Genomic DNA, 27,076 nt, shown 5'->3' with positions numbered 1-27,076 from the left:
GGCAACGGAGTACACGTTGGCACGTGAAACAGAAATCGGGAATGATCGGGGAAGAAAAAATACCGAAGGAATCGAACCACAAGAGACGGAGCGCGAGGCAGAACAAATGCCAGTAATCGGGGGGGGGGGGGGGAAGCGGGGTCTGAAACAACGATTTGTTTCCTATTCAAGCCAAGATTCGGCTAGTTCAGTCGACGAAACTAGTTCAAGACGGTCGGGCAGGAAACGAACAGCAGTGACTAAGATGGGGGCAGTCATAATTGACAACATTAGAAAGACGGACAAAGCGGGAGCAGTTGAAGAAAAAGAGTAAAAAGAACATGAGTAACAAACTTATAAAACTTTCTGAAATGTGGAGGTCCAGGGAGAGGGCATGCTGTGCAACGGCAAAAACTCAAAAGTTTACGTTTCAAAATGTTGGGGTAGTTGATTGACAAAACTCTATTTAAAACTTATTATGATTCCTATTGATTTATTGATAACAGCATTTCATTGGATAACTTAATTAGAGTCATGAATTTTACTAGGAGGGAAATGTCATAGTATCTAAATTAGTTCATGTTCCATTTCTAGTTGTGCTACTTAATTCATTTAGCTGTCTGGCGCTAACTGGTATTTAACCTTCGGAGTTTGTCTGTCACCTTCGGATGACCGCCAATTTATTGTCTCCGACTAACTTTCTAACATACGGTTACTTATCTCTCTGGATCAATTTAAACTATCGAAACCGTATTTTCACAATTCGGACTGTTTGGATAATGGAGGTGAGTTTGTCGGCGATGGTGCTTTTTTCTTTGCCACCCGAGAATACCTGATAATTAAAGTGCCAGAAATGAGTTCTATTTTCCCTCAACAGACAATTTGCGGGCCAACCCGCGGGCTACTTCTCCCAGATGGTTTTCTTCCGATGTTGAGTGAGTAATGTTTGGATTGTGCGCTGTCTTCATTGGCTCTATTGGGTACCGTTTATCTTCTTCCGGGCTATCTAATAACTTCATTGACTGTCTTTGTATGTTGTCGGCTAAGGTTTGTGTATGATCATAAGTTGGATGCAGCTTGCTTTCGGTTGTGGGGCGTATATTCTTTTTAGGTAAATTGTTGAAATTTTGCAAGCACGATTAGCCGACCCTTCTGTTTTTGTTTCTGGTTCGTTGATTCCAGTATGCGTATCCTGGTTTGTACTCGAGGTTCAATCAACAATTTTGATTGATTTTTCTAATAGTACAAAAAACTGGTCTTGAATTTCAATTTTCCGTTTTTTTTTCGGAATGTTCCGATGGGTTAACTACACCCCCTTGGTACGCACCAACATCGCCAATCCCCTTCGTCTTCTCCTAAGAGAATCTCGTGCGCGCTGTTCAATGCAGCGCAGCGATTCTTCACGCCATGTCAAGTTCATCAAGACTATTTATTCCGTTGTTAGACAAATTTGAGCTTTGAAAAATTACCTTTCTCGCAATTTTCATGAAATATCTGGGTCCTTTCGTTGCATAGGTTTTGATTAACTGATCGTTCTTTCGTGCGCTCGGTTTTCTCGACTATAATAGTTTTTTCAAGGTTAAAGTAGATTTACGGAATAATTCACCGCTTTTTTAAAGTAAAATTTGTTATCCGTCTCCCTCATATTTTTCGCCTTAAGTAGTTTATAGTAGAAATCGTTTTTTGTTCTATTTTAAATTTTTCTATAAACAACGGGCTTCGAGTTTTGAGCTTCGAAGAATAACATTTCTTGCCGTTTTCTTCATCTATCTTGGTCTTTTTGTTGCATAGGTTTTGATCAACTGAACTTTCCTTTCTTTCGAGCGCTCGGTTTTTTTGATAATAAAAGTTTTTTCAAGTTTACGGAATAATTCACCTCCTTTTTAAAATAAAATGTGTTATCCGTCTCCTTCACTTTTTTCTCCTTTAGTAGTTTATAATAGCAATCGTTCTTTGTTGTTCCGACTTTTGATACGAAAGTAACGGAATATTTGTGCTCGGGGTGGGTTTTTTTTTCTTCAGACAAATTTCGACTTTTTAACTAGCCATTTTCGACGGATTTTTTTAATATCATTCAAAAGGTATTGTTGTCCTGAGCTTAAATTTGAAAAAAATATTTCACCTGTGATTATTTTTCGTAAAGTTATGAGGGTTTAGAGATTGCCATTTTGGCCATTTTGACCAATTTGGGACAATTAACGCGCGATATATAATTCACGCTATTAACGCGTAAGCGGAGATTTAATCCGTCTTATAAATCGTTCCAAATTGGTTGAACGAAGCTTATTTGCCATTATTGATTTGTTACAAGGAACGAATTTTATCTTTTTGTACTTTATATGGCGTGTGGGGGGATGATTTTCATAAAAAATTTCAAATTTTCGAAAAAAAAAATTTTTATTTTATTTTATTTCATTTTTTTATGTTATTTCTGCTGCTCCATAAACCTTAAAAGGCAGTCGGAACATTCAGGGCTTCGCCCTGATACGAGCAGTTTTGTTCTAATTTAAAATTTCATTAAAAATTTAGTTGGCGATCTCTAATGTTTTCCTTTTTTCTGTTCTGGATAGGACAATACTCAGATAGCCAGAACTTGTGGGGCCAAAATTGTAGCGCTGGCTAAGTACTCTGAAGACGACACGTAGTCATTATCTATGGTTCCACCTTTGATAAAGTTGGTGGCGCCCAAGTCGGCCTTCTGTTTTTGCGCTTAAGTTTTCTTCCTTTTCTATAAATAACAATATTTTTCTCCAGTCTTGGTTGTTTCATGAAGGATGTCTGACTAAGTTGGGCAACAATGTCTTCAGTGGTCTCCCGAAGTGTGCTTTAAGAGTCTAGTAGTTTAGCAATTGCTGCATATTAGATATTAGATATAATCTCAGCTGTGGTTTTGGGTTTTGTGGGGCCATAACGAAAACTCCATTTTTGATGTTTCTAATTAGCCTTCCATTCTGAACCGTTGCTTTGTGAACTCACATCGGGACAAAACTCAATTTTATAACTTGATACTGGCAAACTTTCACACCTACTTGGAAAAAAAATCCGACCTTTGGTCCGTCCGAATTGATTTTGGAATTCCGTGTAATGCGATATACTTTCGAAGAAACCTTAAGATGGATTCGAAGGAAGAACTAGATAGTGCTTACGATAAAGGAAAATTAGAAAGCGCAAATATGCCCAACAAAATTAAAAGTTTGGTCCACAAAACCTTTGGTAATTCTCCAGCAAAACCTAATGCCAACCTTTCTTGATTTGGTATAACGACCGAAATCAATATTCTCAAGCTCACTTGAGTGGTTATAGGTTTCCATTTTTTACCTTCTGTCACCCAATCGGTTCAATTTTGCCATGCAATTTTTTCGCGGGATACCTTTGGCCACCATATGTACTCAATTGCTACACATTTAATACCGGATTGTCCGGCAGGCGCTTAAAGTAAACCTTATTACATGGTTGATCTTAAGTACAGGGATTGACGAGTTTGCCATCAAAATTTATACTTCCTCAAACAACATAAAATTTTTTCGAATAAAGTTTGTAATAACTTTCGTGTTTTAGAATATCCTCCTGTCTCTCCTGTTTTATGGCCTTTTTGTTGCTAGTTCTGTATAGCAAGTAAGGCATAAACTTTTTGTCAAGGGTTTCAAGACAGGAGAAAAGAAATGGTTCATATTTTAGACGTTTTCAGCTTTAAGTTGAAGCAACATCAGATGGAAATAGCTCTATTGAAACTCTTAACTGTCAAGGAAAATAGTTATAACAGTCGCTAAATTAATTGCCTTTTGGAGCACACTTTAGAAGATCGCGGAACACTATATGGCAGAAGTTAGCCCAACATCTTTCATCAAACAAAGTTTTGTTATTCATAGATAAAGGGAGAAAAATTATATGCAGAGAGAGAGAGAGAGAGAGGAAAAATGACTGGGACTCACCAGATTTAGTTGAAGACTGACACCTAGATGACGACAACTCCTCGTTATCAAAGTATATAGCCAACGCCACAAAGTTTGACCCACAAGCTCTGGCTCTCCCGTTAAAATTTTATTCAGAAACGATCTTAAGTACCCAATCGCGTCAGCCCGTTGTTTATATAAATGTTCAAGATAGAACAAAAGACGAACCCTATTATAGACCAACTAAGGAGAAATTTATACGGGAGATAGATCAACTTTTTTTATCAAGTAGGGATGCTTTAATTCATAAATTCGATTCAGCCGAGAAACAAAACAGTACAACAGAGAAAACTGAGCACACGAAAGAAAAGACAATTGAACAAAATTTATGAAGCGGAAGGACCAAGAGTAGTCAAGAAATGGGCGAGAAGTGTAGGCTTAACAGCTCAAATTCTCCTGAAAAAAATAGCTGCAGTCGAAAATTGAAGAACTGGACATTGCGAGTAATTGTCTATGTGTGCCCAGAGGCAGATCTAGGAATTTTGTTTGTACGGGGCAGGTTTCCGAAAAAATTTTGAAAGGTTTGTATTTAGGACAATTTGTTGAACATATGTCTTAAAAGTCACTTTGTTGAAGTCAAATTTATTACTCATTAGTTCGGAACAAATCATGCTGTTATTAAAAGATTTTACCGCTTTTTTCTTTAATTCATGTGAGACAATTCATGTCATGAATATCCTCGGGGGAGGGAGATCTTATTTGGAACCGAAGGGGAAGGAGTTGAGCCAAGTTTTTTTTGTTGTTGTTGTTGTAAAACAATTAAAGTGGTCTTAAATCTTCTTTTTTGGGGTTACGAGGGCAAGTTTCACCGCTGGTCTCGTTAAAGTACCTAGGGCTGTTTTCAGTTTACATGAGCGCGCGATGCCATCCGAGCCGGTAAAAACTTCTAACACTCGACCCATTGGCCAGATGCCTCGTGGTGTAAAGTCCTCAAGTATCCCCACGAGGTCATCTTTTTCGAGTGGTTCCTCGGGTTGCGTCCATTTAGTCCTTCTGATGAGAGTCGGAGCGTACTCTTTAAGTAGACGCCTCCAGAAGCTGTCAAGTCTATCTTTTGCTCGCTTCCAGGACTTGTTGGACAGCTCACTTTTAGATGCTTCGTAGAAGGCTGCTGCTGGAGCGTAGACGAATGGACGACCCATTAAGAAGTGGTTGGTTGTCAGTGGAAGGTCGTCGTCAAGGTCGCTACTGACATGAGTTAGCGGACGTGAGTTGAGGATTGCCTCGGTCTCGGCTATGATAGTAGCAAATAGATCTCTTGATAGTCGATCAGAACCGAGATTTAGTAAGAATGCTCGTTTTATCAATGAGACGAGTCGCTCCCACACGCCGCCAAAATGGGGGGCAGCCGGAGGATTTAGGCGCCATTCAACATTGTGGATTTGTAGCGTTTCAGTTACGGTGGTTTCGTTGAAGTTGATTGGTTCTGAGCGTAGTTGTTTACGCGCACCGACGAAGTACGTAGCGTTGTCAGAGATTAAAAGCTTAGGTGTGCCTCTCCTAGCAATAAAACGTCTAGTTGCCGTTATACAGTTGTTCGTAAGAAGGTTGTCTGTCGATTCCAGGTGAACAGCGCAAGTAGAGAGGCATGTGAAGAGGCAAATATAGCTTTTTTCAGTTGTATCCTTTGTTGCTATGTAGAATGGCCCGATATAGTCAATTCCTGTGTTTTTGAACGGAAATGGGTCGTCAGACGGATCGTCGAAACGAGTTGGCGGCAAGTCGGCCATGAGTGGATGTATCCCTTTGCCTTGGAATCTTCTGCAGAGAAAGCAGTTATGTCTTATCTGTCTGAGTGTTTTTCGGAGCCCAATGATGACAAAATTTTGTTGCAGGTAGTTGCGAATGTACTCAGTGCCGTGGTGCATGCAGCGGCGATGAGCGCTCTCGATCATCATACGCACAATTGGGTCTTTTGCATTAAGAAGTATTGGATACTTTGTTGCGTCCGGTAAAGGTGAGTTTCGTAGTCGTCCTCGCGCGCGAATAACACCGTTGTCGAGAAAAGGTGACAGCTGTTGCAGTTTGTCTTTGTTTTCAACTTGTTGCTTGGTTCGTAGTTGATTGTAGGTGTCACCAAAGGTTTCTTGCTGGGATTGTTGATAAAGGAGGAGCTTAGCTTTTTCTAGGTCGTCCATAGTGGTAGAACGATTACCATTTCCCTTAAGTGTATCGACAAAAATTATAACCCGAGCTGTGACCCGAACTAATCGAAACCAATCTGAAAACCTGGAAGAATCGATTAAGGGTGTAGTTGAGGGGCTAACCGTTGTAGCATTACTTTGTTCCATTATTTCGTTGGTCCCCCAAATAGGCTCATTGTTGAGTAGAAATTGTGGTGCAACCAACCAGAGCTTTGCTACGTCTTTAAGTTCAATTCCCCGTGTAGCACTGTCTGCTGGGTTGAGTCTACCAGGGATGCGTTTCCATTGTTCGGCTTTGCATAAAGTAAGTATTGCACCAACTCTGTTTGCGCAGTAAGTTTTCAGTTTACCAGGTGAAGCGATCCAGGACAGAACAGTAGTGCTATCCGTCCAAAAGTGAGTGGAGTGGGGCTTTAATCGCATTTCATCAGTAGTGAAATTGCATAGCCGAGCACCCATAAGGGCGGCTTGTAATTCCAGTTTAGGAATGCTCTCTTGGTTCAGTGGTGCTACCTTTGTTCTGCCAATCAAGAAAGTAGCGTGTATGCCAGAGCTACAAGCAGTTCGGAAGTAGATGCACGTAGCCATTGCGTCTTGCGACGCGTCGCAGAAAACATGAAGCTGTATATCACTAGGTGACAACTGTGGACCAAGTAAGCGCGGCAGTCTAACAGGGGGTACTTGTTTGCATTGGTCAACCCATTTGTCAATTATCGGAACAAAGTCACTGGGCACGGTTTTGTCCCAAGAGATACCAGACTTCCACAAGTTTTGCAGAAGAATTTTGAGTTTTATGACAAACGGCGCTAGGATGCCTAAGGGGTCGAAAACCCTTGCTACTGTAGAGAGAACTGTTCGGAGTGTAGATGATGTAGTATTATTTAGCTTGGTTGTTGGTTGCACGAATATCGTATCGTCAGTTGTGTCCCATTTGAGACCCAGAACACGATGCACTGTAGCATTAGTAGAAACTTCGCCTCCATCAATGGAGTAGGTTGCGTCATTAGTGTTAGATACGAATTTAGTTAGGTTGAATCCCCCCTGTCTTAGGGAGGATTTTAATTGCGTAATAGAGTCTCTAGCCTCGTGTGTCGTGTTGAACGAGTGAACAAAGTCGTCCATGTAAAAGCTTTTGTGAAGCAGTTGAGCAATAATGGGTTTGGTTACGCAGTAATCGGCAGCTGTTTGATGAAGCGCAAAGATGGCAATGGATGGTGAGCATTTTGCACCAAAGATAAGTCGCGTGTATTGGTATTGTTTGATACCATTTTTAGTAGGCCAAAGGAAGCGAAGCGCATTTTGATCTTCATCTTTAATACCTATTTGCATAAACATACCTTCAATATCCGCCGATACAGCCACATGTTTTTCCCGGAATCGTAGTAGAAGTCCAAACATGTTGTTCAGGAGGTCATGTCCAGTTTCGAGGCAAGAGTTCAGCGAGACGCCCTTGTAGGTTGAGGCAGCGTTGGCCACTCTGCGTACCTTTCCGGGCTTGTTTGGATTAGTTACAGGGTGATGTGGGAGGTACCAAAGTAATTCAGGTTGTGGGTATTGGAAAGTAACGGGCTTGACGTAGTTATTTTCCAGGTCATAGAGTTGCATGGTTTCAGGGTCTATTCTGAGCCGTTTTTGTAGCGATAGCAGTTGAGCTGTAGCTACCGGATAATTGTTTGGCAATTTTATTTCGTTTTTCCAGAGTATATTTATTTTGTAGCGATCTCCATCGTGCTCAATACTTTTTTCCATAAATTTTAGTTGTCGTTTGCTTTTATCAGAGTATGTAGCTTTGTTATCTTCCTGGATGCCTGATCCTTCTACTTTCCAGAAATTTTCCACTAATTTAGTGAGATTAGCGTCTTCTTGATCATTTAAATCAATGAAGTTAGTTGAGTGTGAATTTGATCCGGAACTATTAGATTTCTAGTTGAGTGGGCCAGTGATTGTACAACCTAGTAGGTTTTTTACAGCGTAGGGGGTGCCTGTAGGACCTTTTCTGATATCGCGCTCCGCAATATTCCAGAAAGCATCTACGCCAAGCAAAACTTGAGCTGTGTTGTCGCCTAGTTCAGGAAAGTTGACATGTCGAAGGTGATTGTAGAGTGAGCACGTTTTGTTAAAGTTGTTTGCGTCGATAGCGTCAAAACTCAGAGCTTCAACTGAATAGACTGATTGTAGGGTGAAAGTAGGTTTTGTAGCGTTATGTGGTCCGATACCAAGCCGGACCAGCGAGGAAGACACTTTGTCCTTACTGAAAGTACCTCGTACGCTAAGCTGTAGTTGTTGGCTTGGATTGCACTGAAGTGTTTCAGTTGTTTTGCTGAGGATATATGAGAAGCTGCTGCAGTTGTCGAGTATGGCGTAGCAATCTAGTTTGATGCCATTGTTAAACAGTGTTACCGGCATAAATTGTAACTGATTTCTGATGTTGTTCATATTTTGGATTGGATCCTCAGCTTGTACCCAGGGCTTGGTTACTGTAGTGCCAAGCTGCATAATATTTGATTTTTGGTTGTGCGTTTGAAACGGTTTTTTGTCGATGTGTAGAGTTGAATGGTGTTTCCCTCCGCAGTTGTTGATGAAACATCGCTTAGACGATGTACATTCACTAAATCTGTGTTGGCCTAAGCAGTTGAAGCACAGCTTATGTTGCTTCACCAGCTCTGCCCGTTGATCTAAGGGAAGTTTCAAAAAGTCCGGACATTTTGCAACGTAGTGAATTTGGTTATCTATTGGACATGTTAAAGTTGTTGGTCTTGCTGATATGCCTGAAGATTTGTCGTAGTTTTGCCTGGACATAGAAGTAAATTGGTTGGGTCGGCTGTCGGGTTGTTGTTGTTTCATAGGTTGGCGATTTCGTCCCGCTTGGTTTGGAGTCGAGGGCTCTATATCCAGGCTCTCGCATGCTCGCGAGTAGTTATTGAGGTACTGCGCCAAGTCTTTGAGTGTAGCATAATCGAGATCGTGCAGCACGCAGTGTTCTTCCCACTTCATTAGTAGATTTACTGGGACTTTTGAGCGAGCAAGTCGGGTCAGGTTACTAGAATTTAGATCTGCGGTGTAACCCTTGAGCTCGAAGTTGTGGATTAGTTTCCGTAGGAAAGCAGCGTATCTTATAAAGCCCTGTGGTTCGCTTAGTATCAATTTGTCAAACTTTTCAAGTTCCCTGATGAACGCTGACACCACATATTTTGGGTTACCGTATCTACGCACTAATTCAAGTATTGCCTGTTCATACTGAGAAGAATTGGTTCCGTAGCTCTCTATTAAAGATTTAGCATTATCAGTGCATAATGACTGCAAGTAAGTTATTTTTTCAACCGGGGTTAGGCGTGGGTTGTTGCCAATCGCAGTCTGGAAGAGTTCGAACCAGTTGTTCCACTCCAGTGGGTTGCCGTCAAATTTTTGTAGTTTTATATCTGGCAATTTGAATCCTTCCAAACTGTAGTTGATGGCAGTGGTCAGATGACTGGTAGCGTGGTTGGTGACTTGTCTTTGTTCATTATTGAAAAGGCTGTTGCGTTGTTGTTCGTGTGATTGTAGGATAGTCCTTTGATGGTCGTTGAAGTGGTTGGTAACGAACTGTTCAGTTGTAGTAGCAGGGCTATTTGCAATTGAAGTTGTTAGCAGACCATATCGGTTATTGCCAGTTGACATCTGGGCTTCGTGTCTTGAGTTGTCGTTCCAAATGTGATTTTCATTGGAAACTGGTGGAGGCGAGAAGTTTTATCGTAGAGGAGCTCGAAAGTTGAAAGTACATGGGTTTGCAGACGATGAGACTGATCTGAAATCAGTTGTAGAAGTAGTGATGACACCGTTGATTGTCTGATCCATAGCTCTGTTGGTTCCCGGTAGAGGTGGAAAACTGTAGCGTTGGGGAGCGTCTAAGTCGAATGTACTCAAGCCGTAGGTGGATGTGTAAGTTGAGAAGTCGGCAGCCGTCGTAGTGATGAAGTTGTTGGCCAAGCTTTCAGTAGTAATTCTTACTGGTATACTGGCTGTTGCAGATGTGCCTTGCACTCTAAGTGGGCTGTTTGACCTTGTGGAAACTGAACCATCGTTTGTTAAGACCTTTTCACATTTTCTAACATTGATTAGTAGGTCGCGCTTTCGTTTTCGTAGCGTTGAAGCAGTGTTGATGCAGTCTTGTGCTTCCTGAGTAGAAAACGCGGCTACGTTACTTCTTCCTCAAGGTCCTCGAAAGTACTGTAGCGGCGTCTCCATTGATTGAGTAGCTGTTGTAAGGTTGGCTTCGTTGGAGCCATCCAAGAAAGTAGTAAAAAGAGTAGAAAGGATGTATTAAAAGTTAACGAGCTCGGATGGCAGCGATCGCAAAGTAGTACCGGTAATGAAGCTTTTTTGAGCTTTCTCAAGATTTTTACTATAAGTTACGTTTAATTTTTTGTTAAAGTCAACCAGCCAGAGGGTTAACCCGGTGGTTAATTAAACAAAGTGAGCTACAGCTCACGCAGTTATGAGCTTTTTATTTATGGTTAAGGACTAAGCGGTGAAACTTTCTTTTTTTTTACGGTTTTTTTTAAGAGTTCAAATGAGTAAAAAATTTTTGAGACTTTCAAAATTTTTGTAAAACTTTTGTAGATGTGGCTAGTAAAACCTTTTTTAGATATGGGTTTAAAGAGAACGTTTCGGAAAAATAGGCTTTTGAAAATTCGCAGCAGCTAGTTTTGGGCTAGAAAGTTTTGGCTATCGGGTTTTGGCTATCAGTATTTTTTTTGTTTAAGTGGGAACCTTGTTTTTTCTTTGTGTTTAGGCACTTCCTTAGTACCCCGAGGATTAAATTAATTTACCCAATTCAGCACTAACCTTTCACATTGGAGGTTGAAGATTTCTTATAAAAAACTGTACAAAAGCTTAGCACAATTAATAGAATCTAGCACAATGTGGGTTTTGGCTGACGAGCACAAGCACAATGATTTTTGATTGAGGGGGAGATTCACTGAAAAATTTAATCAGGCCTGCTTTTTTCAGTTTTGGTCCAGAAGTTTTGTAAATTGACTATAGCTTTCAAGCATAAGCTTAAAATGGATGTAAAGGACCAAAAAAAAACTTTCAAACACTCTCGCCTGGGTTTTTTGAAGTTGAGATGTTAATGTTGAGTTCCTCCTGGAGGTTTGGACATTTAGATGGGGCCTTTGAGACTTCAGATGAGTTCCTTGAGATTGTCGAGAACTGCTTGATGAATCAGGCGAGGCCTTTTGGGTGAAGGCTAGTTGCCACGGGGGGCTGATTTTCCCTTGAGCGGGTAAATTCTGAGACTTCGAGAAAAAATGTTGGTCGCCAGATATTTAAGACAATTTGTTGAACATATGACTTAAAAGTCACTTTGTTGAAGTCAAATTTATTACTCATTAGTTCGGAACAAATCATGCTATTATTAAAAGATTTTACCGCTTTTTTCTTTAATTCATGTGAGACAATTCATGTCATGAATAGTTTGCAATAGCTCTTTCTAGGTCGGACAAACTGATTTCTCCAAACGCACTAAAAAGACCCTGTTCTCTGTTCTCCAAACGCACTGAAAAAAATGTGTGCCGATGATTCAAAACAGCTTTATGTTTGGTGATGAAAATAAGTTTGATTGAATTCAATTGAGCTTGTCTCGACCTTTTTTCCGAGAAAAAATTGATGTGTTTGACTACAAACGAAAAACTTCGAGAGTTTTTTATCTTGAGTATCAAGTTTTAAATGAGGCGTTTTGCGTTTTTTGAAAGTTAGTGAAGTACTTGGAATCAAATAATTTTGAAATGATAAAAGGGGTTACAGATAAATGTTAAAAATCTTGCCAAATTCAGTCTTGTAGTTTGACCAATCATTACTCCTAAATTAACTGCCTGTGAAATGTTCTGTTCAATTATATGCCTTGAACGTCGATCATTTTCGGTTTGGAACATGTTTTTGAGTAAATTTAATTCGATCTTTGAAGTTAATCTGTAACAATACACTAAATAATCTCGCTGCTGAAAGTCGTTAAAAAATAAAATTTTTAGGGCCAACTTTCAGAATACAAGATTGGCGGACTAAATATCCGCGAATTAAAACTTTATGAAATCTTATATTTTGTTTTCAGGCCATTTAACGTTGAGCGTTTTTCCTCTTGCTTAAGTTTTAGCTTCTGTGAACATTGAACGAAACTGATAGATTGCTTACAACTGCCATGAATCCAAATTTTTTTCGCCTATCCAGAAAGTTTCAGTAATAAAATATTTCAGAATAAATTTTAATTGAATAAATCTAGAAAAGAAACATAAAAATAGCACTTAAATTTGCTCAACTAAATGCGATTGATTTGCTGCTTTTGCTGCTAAAACATTAATTGCATTCAACACCAAGAAAAATAACCTATATTCTATCCAAAACAAAACAAATTTATTAAATTATTAAGAGTTTATTATCTCTAAAGATGAGTTTTGTCAAAAATATTGGCGCCTTTAAATTGAATATTGGAGTGACTTCGGAGAAAAGTTATTCACGAAAACCGATCACGTTTCAAACTGTCTTTTTTACTACGACGTGAAATAAGAATTCTGCATTGAATAGAGCTTGTCAACCGGGTGCGAAATCTGATTGGCTAATTTCATCGAGTTGTAGATTTCCGATTCTTTCATGTCTAGAATTTGGGGAAAATCCGAAGTGGCGTTTATGAACTCGGATTCGTTCGGAATTTGACCTCCACCGCCCATGGGGGGACCAGAGCATACGGGGTACATGTCGTTCAGTCCCGGCGGGAGAGAATAAAGTCCCCCCTCGGGATGGATTATGTGATTTGATTGAGCAAGATGAGAAGAGAATCTTCCGTCTAGTTGAGGGGGCAGAAATCCAGCCTCGTTGGGAATGAAGACGCTGAACTGACCTGAAAAAAATTTCAAATATAAACCCTTTTATGATTTTTTAAATTTTCTTATGTCCAAAAAATGAGTTTATGCTTTTGCTTGTAAAGTTATATTTATTGAACAGCTCATCAAAAGATTTTACTTTAAAGCTAAGATAAACAAACAAAGAGATCATTGTGTACTTTTTTTGATGTGGTGGGTGGAGGAATCGAGTCAAAAAATGCGAAATTTGGGCGAAATTTTTGGGCGAAATTTCTATAAAAAAAAACAATTTTGGTGTTTTTTACCAATTTGCCAGCGGTGCAGAAATTTGCTTTTTAGTTTTTTTGGAGTTTGGAAAAATCAGCTAGTTTGGTGGACAACCAAAAAATGGCCTATTTTTTTTTGAAAATGTTCTAAGTCCGCCCATGAATTAGTGTACTCTGAACAAACTTTTTTCTTATTTATTTTTGGTCAACAGACATTTCAACATTTTGTTCTCGTTTGTATATTTAACGAAACATTTTGCTTTTTCAATCCCTATACTTATTAGCACTTGTTCCTTGTTAGTTAAATTTAATTGAAAGCTCAATTTTAGATGCAATTTGTTTGCTTTGAAAAATTTGCTGGGAAGAGGTTGTTTGCCAAAACACATCTGGATAAAGCTCTTGTTCTTTTCATGTTTTTACTTGCATGCTGAAAAAAAAACGGAAAATATGTTTTTTCATGGATAATCCTCGGATCATTTTTTCTGGAATATGACAGCCAATGTGAAAAAAGGCTGAAAAAGCACTGCGTGTTAGATTAAGATGACTTAGTTAGCAAATAATAGAAAATAGCACTTTCGCTTTCTAAAAACAATCTAAGATTCGTTAATCCTTTCAGTTTTTTAAAGAATAAAAATGAAAAGGAAAGTAACAAATGCTCATGGAGACTATAGTTAATCAATTAATTAGTTGTAAAAATATAAATAATGATATAACTCACCATCATCCATTAAGTGTGGAGAACCCAGTCCCGATTCTAAGTGAGTGTGTTGTTGCTGTTGTTGTCTCTTGGCCAATTTTTTCACCTGAAAACGAAAAAAAAAAATTTCAATTTATCCATTTTTCTATATTTGAGAGAAATTTAAAAATTTCAAATTTTCCTGTGAACTTCATTTTTTTCAAAAGCTTGAAAGCTACGCATATGAAATAGTATCAGATTTTTTTTTTTAAATGTTCCATAATCGCATTCGGCCTAAATTAGTGTCGGCTGAATGCACTGACCTTGGCTCTTTCGTTCTGGAACCACACCTGTACCACACGTACACTCAGTCCAGTGTCTCTTGCCAACTGTTCACGCACCTTCCTGCACGGCTTAGACGAAAGATCAAATGCCGCCTTGAAGGCCCTGCGCTGCTGTGTTGTAAGAATGACACGCTGAAACAACAAAAAAACAACAATATTATACACAATTCTGGTCCAAAATAGTTTTAACAAATCTTCTAAATCACCAAATATGTAGAAATTGCACTTTTTTTTCAGAAATGAAATTATGCTTTCTAGCATCTCCTATGAAAAATTTTGGATCTACTTAACAATTGCCCCCCTTTGGTATCTACTCGAGAATTGCCACCCCTATTAATAAAAGCAGTAAATTAGCACTGAGCTTTCTATTGAGAATTAAAATTTTGCTGCATTCTGATTGGTCGAAAATGCGTTATTTTAATCTACTTAACAATTGCCCCCTTTCTTAAAAGGGGGGGGGGGGGGGCAATTGTTAGGTAGAGCCAAAATTTTAATTCCGTAAAAGTCTGCATTGCTTACGACTCTTTTAGTTTCTCGTGTTCAAAAAATATGTTTGCAAAAAGGCGTTTTTAGGGGGACTTGATGATATCTGAATCGAAGCGTAAAAGTAGATTTTCAGGCTGAGTGACTTTTTTTGAAGAATAATTACTCTTTGACGCCTACCAAAACGAGTGAAAGAAGGAAAAGTTAGTTGCGTGAAATTGCCAGTTCACTATCCGGTGAAAAACTGGACCCGGAAAATTAAAGCAGTGGACAACTTTTCTCAAGTTAATCAGAAATCTAATTAAAAGTGTAATTACTAAAACTAACTGGCAAAAATATGTACTAGCTAATACAAGCTTCATTTCATATTCTGATGATCATTTGAGATGCATATACTGAAAATGAACTTTCTAATCAAAAAATTTAGATTAAGAAAACGAAAAAAAAACTAAAACATTTTTCTGCATGGAAAGTTTAAAAACGAATTTTCTAATTTAAGACTTAAGCTTAAGAAAGACAAAAACATTTAATTACTTTAAAATTTTACGTACTTTTCTGCATGGTTTTTGCTGAATGGAAGAGTTTTTGTCCTTGGAATTTTCCAGATCTGCTTCGTCATCCGAGTCGTCTTTCGGCTCCGAGTCGAGTTCGTTGTCGCTGTTCGTCTCGGTTTTGATCTGATCGCTCTCGTGCTCGTGATTCGAATGCTCACTTTTGAACAAGTGGTCCATTAAGTTCGGGTCGGAAGCATCTGAGTTCTGATTGGAACACGAGTTTCCTTCGTTCTCGGCTATTGAATCGAACAATTTTCGACTGTTGTCGTTTTCGGATGATGATTGTTTTTCTGAAAACAGAAAATGGATACTTTAAATTTTTGCTATTCACTTTGAATTCCAGCATACAAGTCATGATCAACTCTTACTCGTTAAATTACTTGATCTTAATTTTGTATTTTTCAAAACTAGACAAACAAGCAATTCGATACTTGTGGAATGTTAAGATTTTTGTGGAAGTGTTTTTCCTGAAGTCAAAACCCTGGCAAAATAGCCGTTAGGGTTTCGTACGTGATATAAATAGATACAAACATTTTTCTTTATTTAGCAGGCTTCAAAAATAAAGATAAGGGATTTATCGAGACAAAAAAGTTGAAAGCCCGTAACGTTTCCACCCACTAATCTCTCCCATGAAAAGTTAACCCCACTTTTCAATAAGCGAGATTTATTAAATCCAGACAACTTTTTTCATTTTCATTACTTATATCAGCCAGGAACGGGAGATGATTTATCAAAATTAATAAACAGGGCTGAAAATTTGCCAGAAAATTCACAGACTAAACGAAGCTCAACGTTAATCAGATAATCGGCGCGATTTACATTGAATAAATTTTCACAGTTTTTTGAATTAGGGTTGAATAATTGCCGCTTATGTCTGTTGAAATTGATTTGAAGTTTTTTACAGCCAATTTTTGAAATATATTCAGCTAAGGTAAGGGAATCAAAGAAGTTAAATGAATCATGACAGAAAAATCGAAACTACCTATTATTACATATCTTTAAACTTCTTCAAAAAATCTCGTTTTTTACGCAATTTTAAAATTTTCAGACCAAGAGCTGGATTGGGGGGGAGGGGGTAAAGTAATTTTAAAATTTTTTTAGAAAATCCAAAACAGTTTTCTTGGGTTAATTTGTTTTCGCTGGAGTATTTTTGCCTGGAGTTTTGCCTGGAGTTACGCTGGAGTAAGTAAGATCACTGATAACGGTTGGTCTCGAACCTTCGACCTTTAGACTGAGAGGCAACGACCACCTTTGTCACTTAAACATCGCCGCTGCTAAATGTACGAGAGTCAGTTAGTTAGTGAGCTCACCTGGCATTGCGAATTGAGGGAATTGTTTTTCGAAATCTGTTTTGCAGTAAAGTTGTTCCTCTATTTGCACAAACTGGTCTCCCGTTCTCAGCACTATTCGGCATACTGAGCAGGAGAAACAGTTGAGATGGTAGATATTATCGGCCACACGCATAACCATCTCAGTCGAGGCTATCTTCAGCTCACATCCAGTGCAGTTACCCGACACCAAACTAAACCGAAAATCATTATTAGTTCCTATCCTAAATATTGCTCAAATCCTTTCCCAAATTGCTCAAGTTTTACATTAAACTTTGAGAAATGTTTTATCGAAGTTTGAAAAATGACTGATAAGAAACAAATTGATGCTTGTTTTTCAATTTCGATGGCAAGTTTTATTAAAATTTTGAAAGAGCGGGCAATTAAACAACAGAGTTCAATGTTTTGCCTTAAATAAACACAGCATGGTCGATTGGTTAATTATTTAAGGTGGGGAAACCAAAAATTCATTAGACAATTAACGCTTGAACTTAATCCGATACCAATAATCAGAATAAGGGTGGTCTTATATGTTGAAATAACCATTAAGTAGTTACATTTTGACTTAATCTAAATTGAACTTACAAAATTAATCTTTCCAAATAGGGCACTACTTAGCATGCGTTTATCGCAATACCTGATGAAATGAAGTTTTTTTAACGTTTATTTACTTTAAAAAAACGCAATGAGAAAAATGCAAATCATGAAACATTCGAGCCATTGTATGAGTAGAAAACTATGTTATCGGGTTTACGTGAAAAAGCATAAAACCATTTTGAAACACTCTCGAAAACACTGTAAAACCGTTTTAGATCATGTCATAAAAACTGCAGAGTTACTGTGATGAAGTTGCGCAAATACCGCGAAATTCTTAATTTTTATAAGCTAAGACTCTCATGCAAGCTAGCTTTTAATTGTGATTTTATCACCAAGATGTTAAAATTAACTGTGATTAAGAAGCCATGATCGGGATTTGAACCCCATACCCTTCGATTTTTAGTACAACTGACCTTTCGTAATCTTTTCTGCAGTATGGCTGCGAATTCCGGATGAAACAAGTGTGATCGAGTTTGCACCCACAAGCGGCGCAGTTGAGACATTTCTCGTGCCAACACTGACGGTCTAAAAAATAAAAGAATTATGTACAACGATCAGTTTCAGGAATCTGGAATGTTGAAAGACTTAGAGCAACTGATTTTAGAAATCGTTGGTCGGCTTCGTAAAATTTCTATATTGCTTAGAGAATGGATAACGTAACAAAGTAAAAAAGTTTTTTCGAAGAATATTTAATTTCAATGATTTTTTTCTAGTGGCTCATTCATCGGTAAAGAGAATGAAGATAATTTTCATTCAAAATGGAATTCAAACCTTAAATTTTATTTTCTTTATGCAATAAAATGAAATCAAGAAAGAGAAATAGCGAACTTTAATTTGTTATAACTTGAGCTTACCAGTTGTTTGAAGCATGAAGCGATCTTCAATTGCCAAACCACATCCTTCGCAGAAAGCAACTCCTGAAGAGCCTTGCGGTTCCAGATGACAAGGTAGCTCATTCTGATTGATACTGTTGTTGTTATTATTGTTGTTTTTTGCGCTGATACTCTGATTCTGACGATTAATTATTGCATGATTTCTGGGCATATTTTGGTGGAAACTTTGGTTTTCTTTCATACTCGATGATGCTGATGAGTCCAATGACTTAATGGGTCCCAAAGAACCCAAAGGATTTGAAGGGAACCCAATGTGCGGAAAACTCCTGCTTAATGGATAACAAGGGTTTGTCGGTTGAAAACTATTCGCAGAGTTGCTTGCTGTCGGGATTTTGTTCATAGCTAAGTTGTTTTTAGGAGGCACGAAATCAGAAGATAGTTCGCTTAGGCTCTGTGAACCAATAATGGAATGATTTTGTTGATGCTTGTCAGACCAGATGCTAATGTCTTCGGACATGATGACAGTCATTTTACCCGGAAACGAGGTGTTTGGGCTCGAGTTTTCCGACTTTTTCTCCTTTTTGATCTGTGACGTCACGACTTCTCCTGTCAATTCAATATCCGTGGGTTCCGATTTGATGTTCGGTTTGGGTTTTAAAGTTTCAGCCAATTCCAGTTCTTCAACAAAAAAAGGACATTATAAATTTTGTTATATTTTAAAAACTGCTACTTTTGAAAAGGGGCAATTTAATTTATTTTTAAAGATTTGAGTTGCAAGGATTTATAGGAATGGTTGACTCTTATCTTAAAGAAAAGTCTTTCAAAAGGGAAAAATTGCGACCCTAGAACCGGAATACTTGAAAATTGTATTTTTTTGAGTATTTTGACAAAAAATGGAATGAACACTTGAAAAACAATAGCAAGTATTGGGAAAGGAAATTACCTTAAAAGTGCCCAAGTAACTTCGCAAAGTTATCAAAATTTAAAATTTTGATGAAACTTTGGAGAAAAATATAGAAGTTATGAGCTCTTTTTAATGTTTTTTTTTGAGAAATCGAATTAAAGTTTTAGCTTTTGTTGCTTTTTCTTTGTTTTGATATCAGCTGAAAAGTAGGTTGGAGTAATTGTGAAATGGCCGGCAGAAATAAAAAAGCAAAAAGCGATGCTGCCCCTTAATCGATCTGTAATTTACAGCTCCGAATCTCGACTCTGATTGGTCGACGCAATCTGTTTGGACACTATTGTAAATTGTAACTGGAGGAGCTTTGATGTGGACCTATTGGACATTTAAATCCAGACTTAGCACAACAGTGGCATTCTAAACAGAAAAATCCCGTAAATCTTTCTTCAAACCGAAAATTTTCAATACTCCTTTAAAAACAGATATATGTTAACAATGTTTATTTTTTCTTGCGGTGTGCTTGTTTGTTGTTTTGAGCCGACATTACAAGGATAACTTAGCGATTCAAGAGTCTCAAAAGGTCGCAATGAAAGATAGCGTTCGCACACTTGACTATGGAAAACAGGGCTCTCAGGAAACGGGTTCCAAACAGTTCGAGTCCCGCTCTCACCGTCCAAGGTGGAAAAAAGAATCCGCGGGATAACTGTTTTTAATTCCTTGGGAGAGTTAATGGCTTCTGTTATGTTGGATTGTTAGATTCAAGTGATTTTGACGATCACGGCTAGACTTCTCAGGAGATCCTACAGAATTAAAGTCAACTATAACAAAAGACAAGGGGAAAAATAAAGTTTAATTAACTCTCAAAATGCAACGAGAAAAAAATAGCTTAACAATTTTTTAGGCTGTGAACGACTTCAGATCTAGAAACGAAAAAATATTTGTAAAAAGTGTTTGTTTTCAGCCTAGTTTTGTTCAGAATTACTAATATTTTGCCGTTTTTTAGTTTTTTACTTTTCAGTTTAAAACTTATTGTGTTGTAACCAATATTATAGAACCCAAACTAGCATATAAGAGAAATACGAAGACGACACTAAAAAATACGCGAAAGTCATCTTCGAAAATTGTTTGAAGTTAAGTTTTTGATTTATTAGCCACCATGTACATAAAGCTAACAAGAAACAAGGGGAAAATCGAGAACAAAAGTTCCAATTAACAAAAAAAAAACAGATCGGAAAACGAAACTATCAATCTTATTGAACGTAATTGCAAATCGTAATTGAACTTAATTAAAAAATTTACTTGTCAATCGTTTGGTTTTGTCAAAGAGCAATAGATATCTTCAACTATTTGCCCTCTTATGGTACCTAAAATAAGAAAAAAACACCCTTACAAAGAGTTAATTCAACATTTGATATTAAAAAATTTCCCCTCCCTTTTTTAATACGGGACGAAAAAAGGTTTCGAATCCCAAAAAGTGAACCGAAAAATTTCAAAATTTATGTTTGATTTCGGCTTTCGCCCACATTCACAATATATATAATCTACTACAATACAACTGACAACTGCTTAAACTCAATCCATACTTTTACGATACCCCAGGTGTTAATTTAAGTCAAAAGTGATCCTAATTTTGGGAGTTACTTTATACCATGGCATATTCGGGCAGATTTTATAACTATACCCTTGAGAAAATGCAGTACACAGATACGAATAAGACATCTGCTTTCGATCTGTCTAGAACTCTGTGAAAAGGCAGGTATTATTTCAAGCGCCAGATCCTTCGCCCTTAAACACGTGCAAGTGACTTAAGTCGGCAGGCTTTGCTAATTGACTCGAAACGAATGCTGCAACCTAATTCAATTGCGAGGTATCACAGAGGCAACGCGTTTTACAATCACCCGCAGACTTAGCAAGTAAGTAATACTAATTCTACAACCCAAATCCCCTCAGTGAAGTCTAACAAGAGATTCTGACAAAGTTTGGAACCCGAACTGTAAAGTTGCGCCCGGCTCAGCAGAAGTCCCGGGCCTCGCCGGATTAAACCCGATCGAAACCCAGCTGTGCCCAAATTAAGCCCAAGCTGTGCTTTAATCCAGATCTAATGCAGTAGTAATGCAAAGTTAATACGGAGGCTGTTTGCTTTTGGGAGCCGGAGTTGCGGCGGGTTTTGGCAGTTGGTAATCTGAAATAATAGAAACACGATTAAGAAACCGATTTTGCTGTTAGAGATCTGATAGGAGCGAATGAAGAGTCCCTCTTTGGCCAGATTGAACTTGGCTGATAGGAGGGCAGGATTAGCTACTTAGCCCCCGTTTGGGTGTCCAGTCCCAGTCTTAGAGGCATATATCTTGCTCAAGAGAACAACAGAACCAATCTCTATTAGGAAATTTAAAAAAAAACGTTTCTCATTTCTCAACAGCAGCGCATTTTGCGGGGGGGGGGGGGGATGATGGGGCTGTAAGTTGAACGGGGGGGGGGTGCTTTGGCTTGAAGTCTTTGGAGCAAAATGCACTCTCTGAAAAAATGGATTTATTGTTCAAGCCCTCTTAAATTTACAAAAAAGACGCCTTTTGTGCTTCGCGAAAATTCAGAATATAAAAATGACTGGCTGAAGTGCGCGTCGACAAAATTGAAAAAACTCCCCCTCTCCTCCTCCAAAAAAAATCGATAAAACACTGCTTTTAATAGAACGAACATTCAACAATACTAAATCATAGCCTTCCATTTTCCTTTTGACCAGAAAAATCGAGATTGTAAATTTCTACAAGTTAAAAAAATCACATATTCTCAAATGTTTTTAATAAAACTTGCAGGCATATCAGACAAAAGTTAATATCCGTTAATAATTTATTGTCTTCAAACAGAACGATATTGTAGACGCAACTTTTTTTGCAAATTTGCAAATTCAGTCTGGATAATTTTGTTAAAATTAGTTATCTAATTTTTCCACTTTGTCCCAATGCTCTCCTTTTTTCCCCAATTAAAATAATCCAGTCTTCAAAATAGCCCGTTGATGGGATAACTCAAGTGATATATTTATACGGTGTCTAATCATTTAGAGTAATACCGGGTATTTGTCTACCGGGCGTAAGAATGAGACGATAAGAACGCCTAAGCATAAAAGTCAACGTCACCCAATAAGAGATTTAAATCGCCACCCAATTCAATATTTTGACAGGTCTTCATCGAGAGTATTAAAGTATTAGAGATACTTTGGAAGATGGATGGAAAAATTTTCAATCAAGAACAGAAAATCACAGCGAATTTTTAGTGGAATTCAGAATAACTCAAATTGACAAAAAAATTCAAGTTCACTAAAGTTTTTCGATTTTTTTAAAAATTAAATGGACATCATTGATTCTAATGGAAGTTGCTTTCCATTTCATTTTGATCTTTTGAATTTTAACAATTTTCTTCTATTCTAAATAGTAACGAATTCTCACCCTTAAGAAGATTAATTCAACGATTAACCACGTACAAACTTTGTGACCTGCGTCGTCGGATCGCTTTTTGCGATGGGGAAAACATCAGCGCAATCCGTTCTTTAGAAAAAAATAACCAGTTGCTGAGCAATTAGTCCAGAATGTTCTGACTACGCAAAAAAAAATAAAGAACAAAAATAAATTGAAAGTTCTTTTAGCTACTGGAGACTGAATTGGTTAATGAGTCATTTGCACCAGTAAAAAAACAGATATTTCTCTTAAAATACCAGAAAACCTAGAAATTTCATTTAGAAAAATAACAGTCAGTAGCCTGAAAACCAAAAAAATTAGACTAATTTTTCTTGATACTGAGAGCATTTTTTAAATAGTTTTTTTTTCGGAATCTAAATCATGAACAGTGGCCGATTTAGAAGGGAAGGGGGTGGACGCCCTCCCTCTGGGATTCGACCCACTGCCGATCCAAATGTACTTTTTTGAGATGCCCATTTTCGGCAGACTAACCTTAAAAGTTTTCTAAAAGTGCCTTTGACGCCAACCTATACTAATTTTGAGGGGGGATCGCGATCCGAAAAGCGCAATTCTTTTGTCAAAATTTTCCAAAGAAGTGCGTAAAAACGCCTGTTTTGTCCTGTGTTTTGAAAAACTTGCCTGTGGCGCAGAAAATTTGGTTCATATAGGTTCTTTATAGTGATTTGGTCGACCTAAAAAAATCGACAATTATCAATTTTTTTTAAAAATACGCCCCCCCCCCTCCCCTAGAACCCGCGCCTGATCATGACCTAAAGGGCTTTAATTTGATACCACACTTGATCCTCAATGAGTTTTTTTGAGGAAGCCAAAATCGAGAAGAAAAAATTGGTGGATGTTATTGGTCGAAAAAATAAGATATGAATGTTTCGAAATTAACAAATTGCCATAATTTCATGAAAAAGAACCTTTAGAAAAAATATTAATTGTTTGAGCATAATTTTGAATATTTTCTACATCGGTATCTTTCAGATGGTATCGAGAATTGCCAGACTGAAAAATGGCCTAATTTCGGTTAAAACATTTTTGATAAAAGACGAAACTGGTCTGAATAAAAAACCACCGCAAGCAAATATTTAGGGGGGGGGTCGGATTTGTGGGACTTGGGGGGTCTTTGTTGGAAGCCCTTCGCAGGGAGTCGAACCCCTCAACAACCAAAGGGTCCATGCATTGGATTATTTTTTGACATCCATTTTCCGCGATCAATCTCAATGATTTTTAGAGGCGCCTTGGTTGCCAATATTTACTAATTTGAAGGAGGAAGCGCGCTAAAAATTGCAATTGCAATTTTTTGGTCAAAAAAATCCACAAAGTGGCCAGAAACGGCATTTTGAACTGTGTTTTTTTCCCAAAAACTGCCTGCGGCGCAGAAACTTTTGTCAAAAAAGTTTTTATAGTGTTCTGGCAGCGCTCAAAAAATCTTTCTGATCGACTTACAAAAAGGTCGACAATTATGTTTGTCGCTTTTTTAACACCGGAAACTTTAACACTAGAATTTCTGGGAAATAATGAATTGTTTCTTTTGTATTTTTCGTGTAGTTGAAAAGTTTTAGATAGTTTTTAGGTAATTTTGTTCAACAAGCATGCTAATGTGCTCTAGAAAATTAATATAATATAAAAAAAGTTTTAACAAACGAACTGAAAAAAAAACATTCAAAGGAGATTGGAATGATTTAAATCAGAAGCTATTTGTTGGGTCCAAGAAGTAAAAGATTTCTTTTTGAAACACTTGTAATGCAATTTTGTATTTTTTGTGCTTAAATAGCAACAACTTTTTTAAATCAATCTTTTTCATGAGTATCTTAATATTTAATTTGAATCCTCAACCAGCGATTCGCAAAAACTGGGTTGATACATGTTCGTACTGTCTGTAGCTGATAATTTAAATATTTGCGATCGTAATATTTTTTTTCACCAGACATAATTTGAATACGTAAATACCATTTTGGTACATAAATTTTATGTTACCGGAAGTTATCGAGATCTTAAGTCAAAGTTGAAAAGATCACTGGTTGAGGATTTACATTAAATATCATGATATTCGTGAAAAAGATTGATTTTGATTCATTTTGTTTTAGTTAAAAAAGTAGTTTGTTTCTTCACAAAGAAATCTCTAACTTCTTGGTCCCAAAAAATGGAACCAAAAATGGCGTGTTACTTTTCTGGGATATTGTTAACCATTACCCCCCCCCCCCCCCCATTGCAACAGGGGTGGGGAATAGTTAACGAGGTACAAAATTCGTATATGCTTAACTGTTCCTTCATTTCTTTCTTTAAAGGGGGGGGGGGTATTCGTTACAAGGTACCATAGGGGATGGGGGGGTATAGTTAACAAAATCTTTTTTCTGTGGAAAGTTATCAAGCTCTTTTTTCCTCAATAGAAATAAAGGATACAAATTAAATTCTGTTCAAAATCAATCGCTAAAGCCCACTGTTCAAAATTCAAAATTCAAAAAAATGGCGTGGTAAAGCTCATAGCATGAAAAACTCTCTCAAACGAAGCCAAAAAGTATTTATTTTTTTAACTCATACTAACTTGAGAAAGCTACCTGTATGCCAAATCTTCGAAGCCAGTAAGAAAATTTCAATTTGCATCGTTCAAAAATTGTTGAAGTGATTCAAATTTTTGTGATATAAATTTTAAAAAGCAAAATGAGGCACTGTTCGAGAATTGAATATTTGAAAAAAAAAGTGATTCAAATAAATGTATCAGTAATCTTACAAGTAATATCAGTGTCAAAACTAACATTCCCGTTATATTTCAATATCCGCTAGGACTTGTTTTTGGAAAAAATAAATGAAATTAATAATTGATAACATATGCTAGTTAAGACCAGTAGTTCATATCATGTATTTTGTTTGATATATTACAATAAAAACGCGAGATAAAGATTATTTGTAGCAATATCCAAATATCAACAGGAAATTAGAAAAATTTTAATAAAACTTAAGTCACTTACCTTGTTTAACGACAGCGGGCTGCAAATTTGGGTTGAGTCTTTTCGAATTCGAGTTTGTTTGGCTTTCTAAATCTTTCATAGCTGGAAAACCCCAACTTGAATCAAATCTGTGCTATTTTGGACTATTCTTTGCCCAGAACAAATGATTTGTTCTTTATAGTCTTTTACACATGGATTCCAGCCATGCCAATTCCGGGTAAAAATTGAACCAATGGATTGCAAAGAATCTTAGAACCGACTAAAAAACTCAACTCTACACTTCGATTATGGGAAGTTTCGAATGTATTACGAAAGATCACAGTTTAATAACTTCAGCAATCGCCTCTCAATTATTTAGTTCACAGGTGTGCCTCTAATCACCTATTGGTAAATAAACAATGATTACCAGGCCCTGAAAATTAGCGAGTCAGGATTAGAGACTTACTATCTTCAACTACCCTTTCGATCATTTCGCTCATTTTGAATCTACAGGGTCCGGGCAATGAAAGGCGTGACCGGGTAATTTCTGTCGCCAAGCTGGCAATTTTCAGGGTAAATTTTTGGGTTAAACTTCCGAGTCTTGACAGGTAAATGGCGAAAAATGCTGTGAGATTAACTTTCCAAAGGTGTGATCTTATTAGAAAGCAGGTGTGAAAGAGGTGTGAAAAACTGTTTTATAACTGACCCACTTGGTATGTTTCCCGGAAAAGCAGTGGGAGTTTCTTGAAAACCAGAATTTTTTTTCGAAATTTTTTGTTTGGGATATTTTGAAGTTCTGAGGATAGAAGTGGGCTTAAGGTTTAATTCCGGGCTAATCTCTGGATGCTCTTTTGTCAGTGGGTCTGAACTTATCAAGTGGGATTAAAAAAGACTATTTCAGAGGATATTTTGGGGCAAAATTTAATAAAGACCAAATATTATTGCTCATCTTGAGTCTAACACTTACAAAATTTTCCCTGAAAGGAAAAAATTCATTTCAATTCTCTTTTTGCCTCTGGTAAAAATATCTTATCGCAGATATGTGTTATTAAAAAAATGTCGTGACTGAAGCTAAAACTAAATAAAGACTTAAAGTAAGATAAATTTGCAGATATCGTTTATTAAAGAGGGATGGTTTTGTGACGTAGTGTGTTTTGGCAGCGACGTATGACCAACCAAAAACACGAAACTTGTTCCATCAACCAAAAAAAAACTGTTTAAGCACAGCATGAGAATTCGGATGCTGATTTGGTCCCTGAAAAAACAAAACACCAAATTCTTATAATCAACAACACTTTTTAATTCATTCTCAATCATTTTTAAAAAGCACTTTTGTAATTGCAAACGAAAAAATCTTTCTCCTAGATTACCTTTTGTCTTTATTTTACTGTGAAAAATCTGTTCAAGTGTTAAACTGCTGATCAAAGTCTGCAGAGTTCACAAAATTTTGGGAATACTTGATAATTTTGGACCACAAAACTGCTGAGGCTTGTTTCATATTCGTAACCGACAAAGAGACATTTTTTTTATTTTGCAAAATTTAATAGGTATAGCTTATTTTCTTTTTTGAAACAAAAAAATCAAATCTTCGAAATCTTTGCTTTTCATGAATCTTGAGAAAAAGATTTTCACAAAATTAAACTTGACTTTTTCTCTCTTTTTTTGGTTTTTAAATTCTGAATGACTTTTTACAATCTGCTGTTCTTTAACAATGGTTCGCGGATGATTCAATCAATATGATTTTGTTTGAGTGAATAGAAAAGCCCACTTAGCTTTCATTTCAGACTGATTATCCCA

General features: G+C 37.2%; 3 protein-coding genes across 6 annotated transcripts; all 3 read right to left on the bottom strand.

The window, feature by feature from the left end:
- Positions 1-4,702: 4,702 nt before the first annotated feature.
- LOC134841529 (uncharacterized) lies at positions 4,703-7,681 on the bottom strand. Its single transcript, XM_063857559.1, has one exon. The coding sequence runs from the start codon at positions 7,679-7,681 to the stop codon at positions 4,703-4,705; it is 2,979 nt and encodes a 992-aa protein (XP_063713629.1).
- Positions 7,682-7,999: 318 nt separating this feature from the next.
- Positions 8,000-9,733, bottom strand: LOC134841528 (uncharacterized). The gene has a single exon (XM_063857558.1). It carries the CDS (start codon positions 9,731-9,733, stop codon positions 8,000-8,002), a length of 1,734 nt encoding a protein of 577 aa, XP_063713628.1.
- Positions 9,734-12,300: 2,567 nt separating this feature from the next.
- LOC134842133 (LIM homeobox transcription factor 1-beta-like) lies at positions 12,301-26,296 on the bottom strand. Of its 4 annotated transcripts, XM_063858333.1 has the most exons (9): positions 26,247-26,296; positions 25,322-25,837; positions 18,012-18,668; positions 17,571-17,682; positions 16,543-16,754; positions 15,230-15,522; positions 14,175-14,327; positions 13,894-13,978; positions 12,301-12,947 (listed from the first exon to the last, which is right to left on the bottom strand). In XM_063858333.1, exons 2-9 carry the CDS (start codon positions 25,398-25,400, stop codon positions 12,601-12,603), a joined length of 1,938 nt encoding a protein of 645 aa, XP_063714403.1. In that variant the 5' UTR covers positions 25,401-25,837; positions 26,247-26,296; the 3' UTR covers positions 12,301-12,600. The 4 variants fall into 4 exon arrangements, with proteins under 4 accessions (XP_063714403.1, XP_063714404.1, XP_063714406.1 ...); XM_063858334.1 differs by lacking the exons at positions 25,322-25,837; positions 26,247-26,296 and adding an exon at positions 24,911-25,139; XM_063858336.1 differs by lacking the exons at positions 25,322-25,837; positions 26,247-26,296 and adding an exon at positions 24,898-25,137.
- Between the last annotated feature and the right edge of the window lie 780 nt (positions 26,297-27,076).

Source organism: Symsagittifera roscoffensis, chromosome 3 (assembly GCF_963678635.1).
Source record: "Symsagittifera roscoffensis chromosome 3, txSymRosc1.1, whole genome shotgun sequence".
In the NCBI taxonomy this organism is placed as follows: domain Eukaryota; kingdom Metazoa; phylum Xenacoelomorpha; order Acoela; family Convolutidae; genus Symsagittifera; species Symsagittifera roscoffensis.
This window is presented reverse-complemented; position numbering and strand designations above follow the sequence as displayed.

Excerpts from the sequence above, each read along its gene's own strand:
- LOC134842133 (XM_063858333.1), bottom strand. The coding sequence starts at position 25,400 with ATGAAAGATTTAGAAAGCCAAACAAACTCGAATTCGAAAAGACTCAAC. Across the intron at positions 13,979-14,174 it reads TCCAGAACGAAAGAGCCAAG|GTGAAAAAATTGGCCAAGAG; the intron begins GTCAGTGCATTC and ends TTTCGTTTTCAG. Across the intron at positions 12,948-13,893 it reads TCCACACTTAATGGATGATG|GTCAGTTCAGCGTCTTCATT; the intron begins GTGAGTTATATC and ends AATTTTTTTCAG.
- LOC134841528 (XM_063857558.1), bottom strand. The coding sequence starts at position 9,733 with ATGTCAACTGGCAATAACCGATATGGTCTGCTAACAACTTCAATTGCA.
- LOC134841529 (XM_063857559.1), bottom strand. The coding sequence starts at position 7,681 with ATGCAACTCTATGACCTGGAAAATAACTACGTCAAGCCCGTTACTTTC.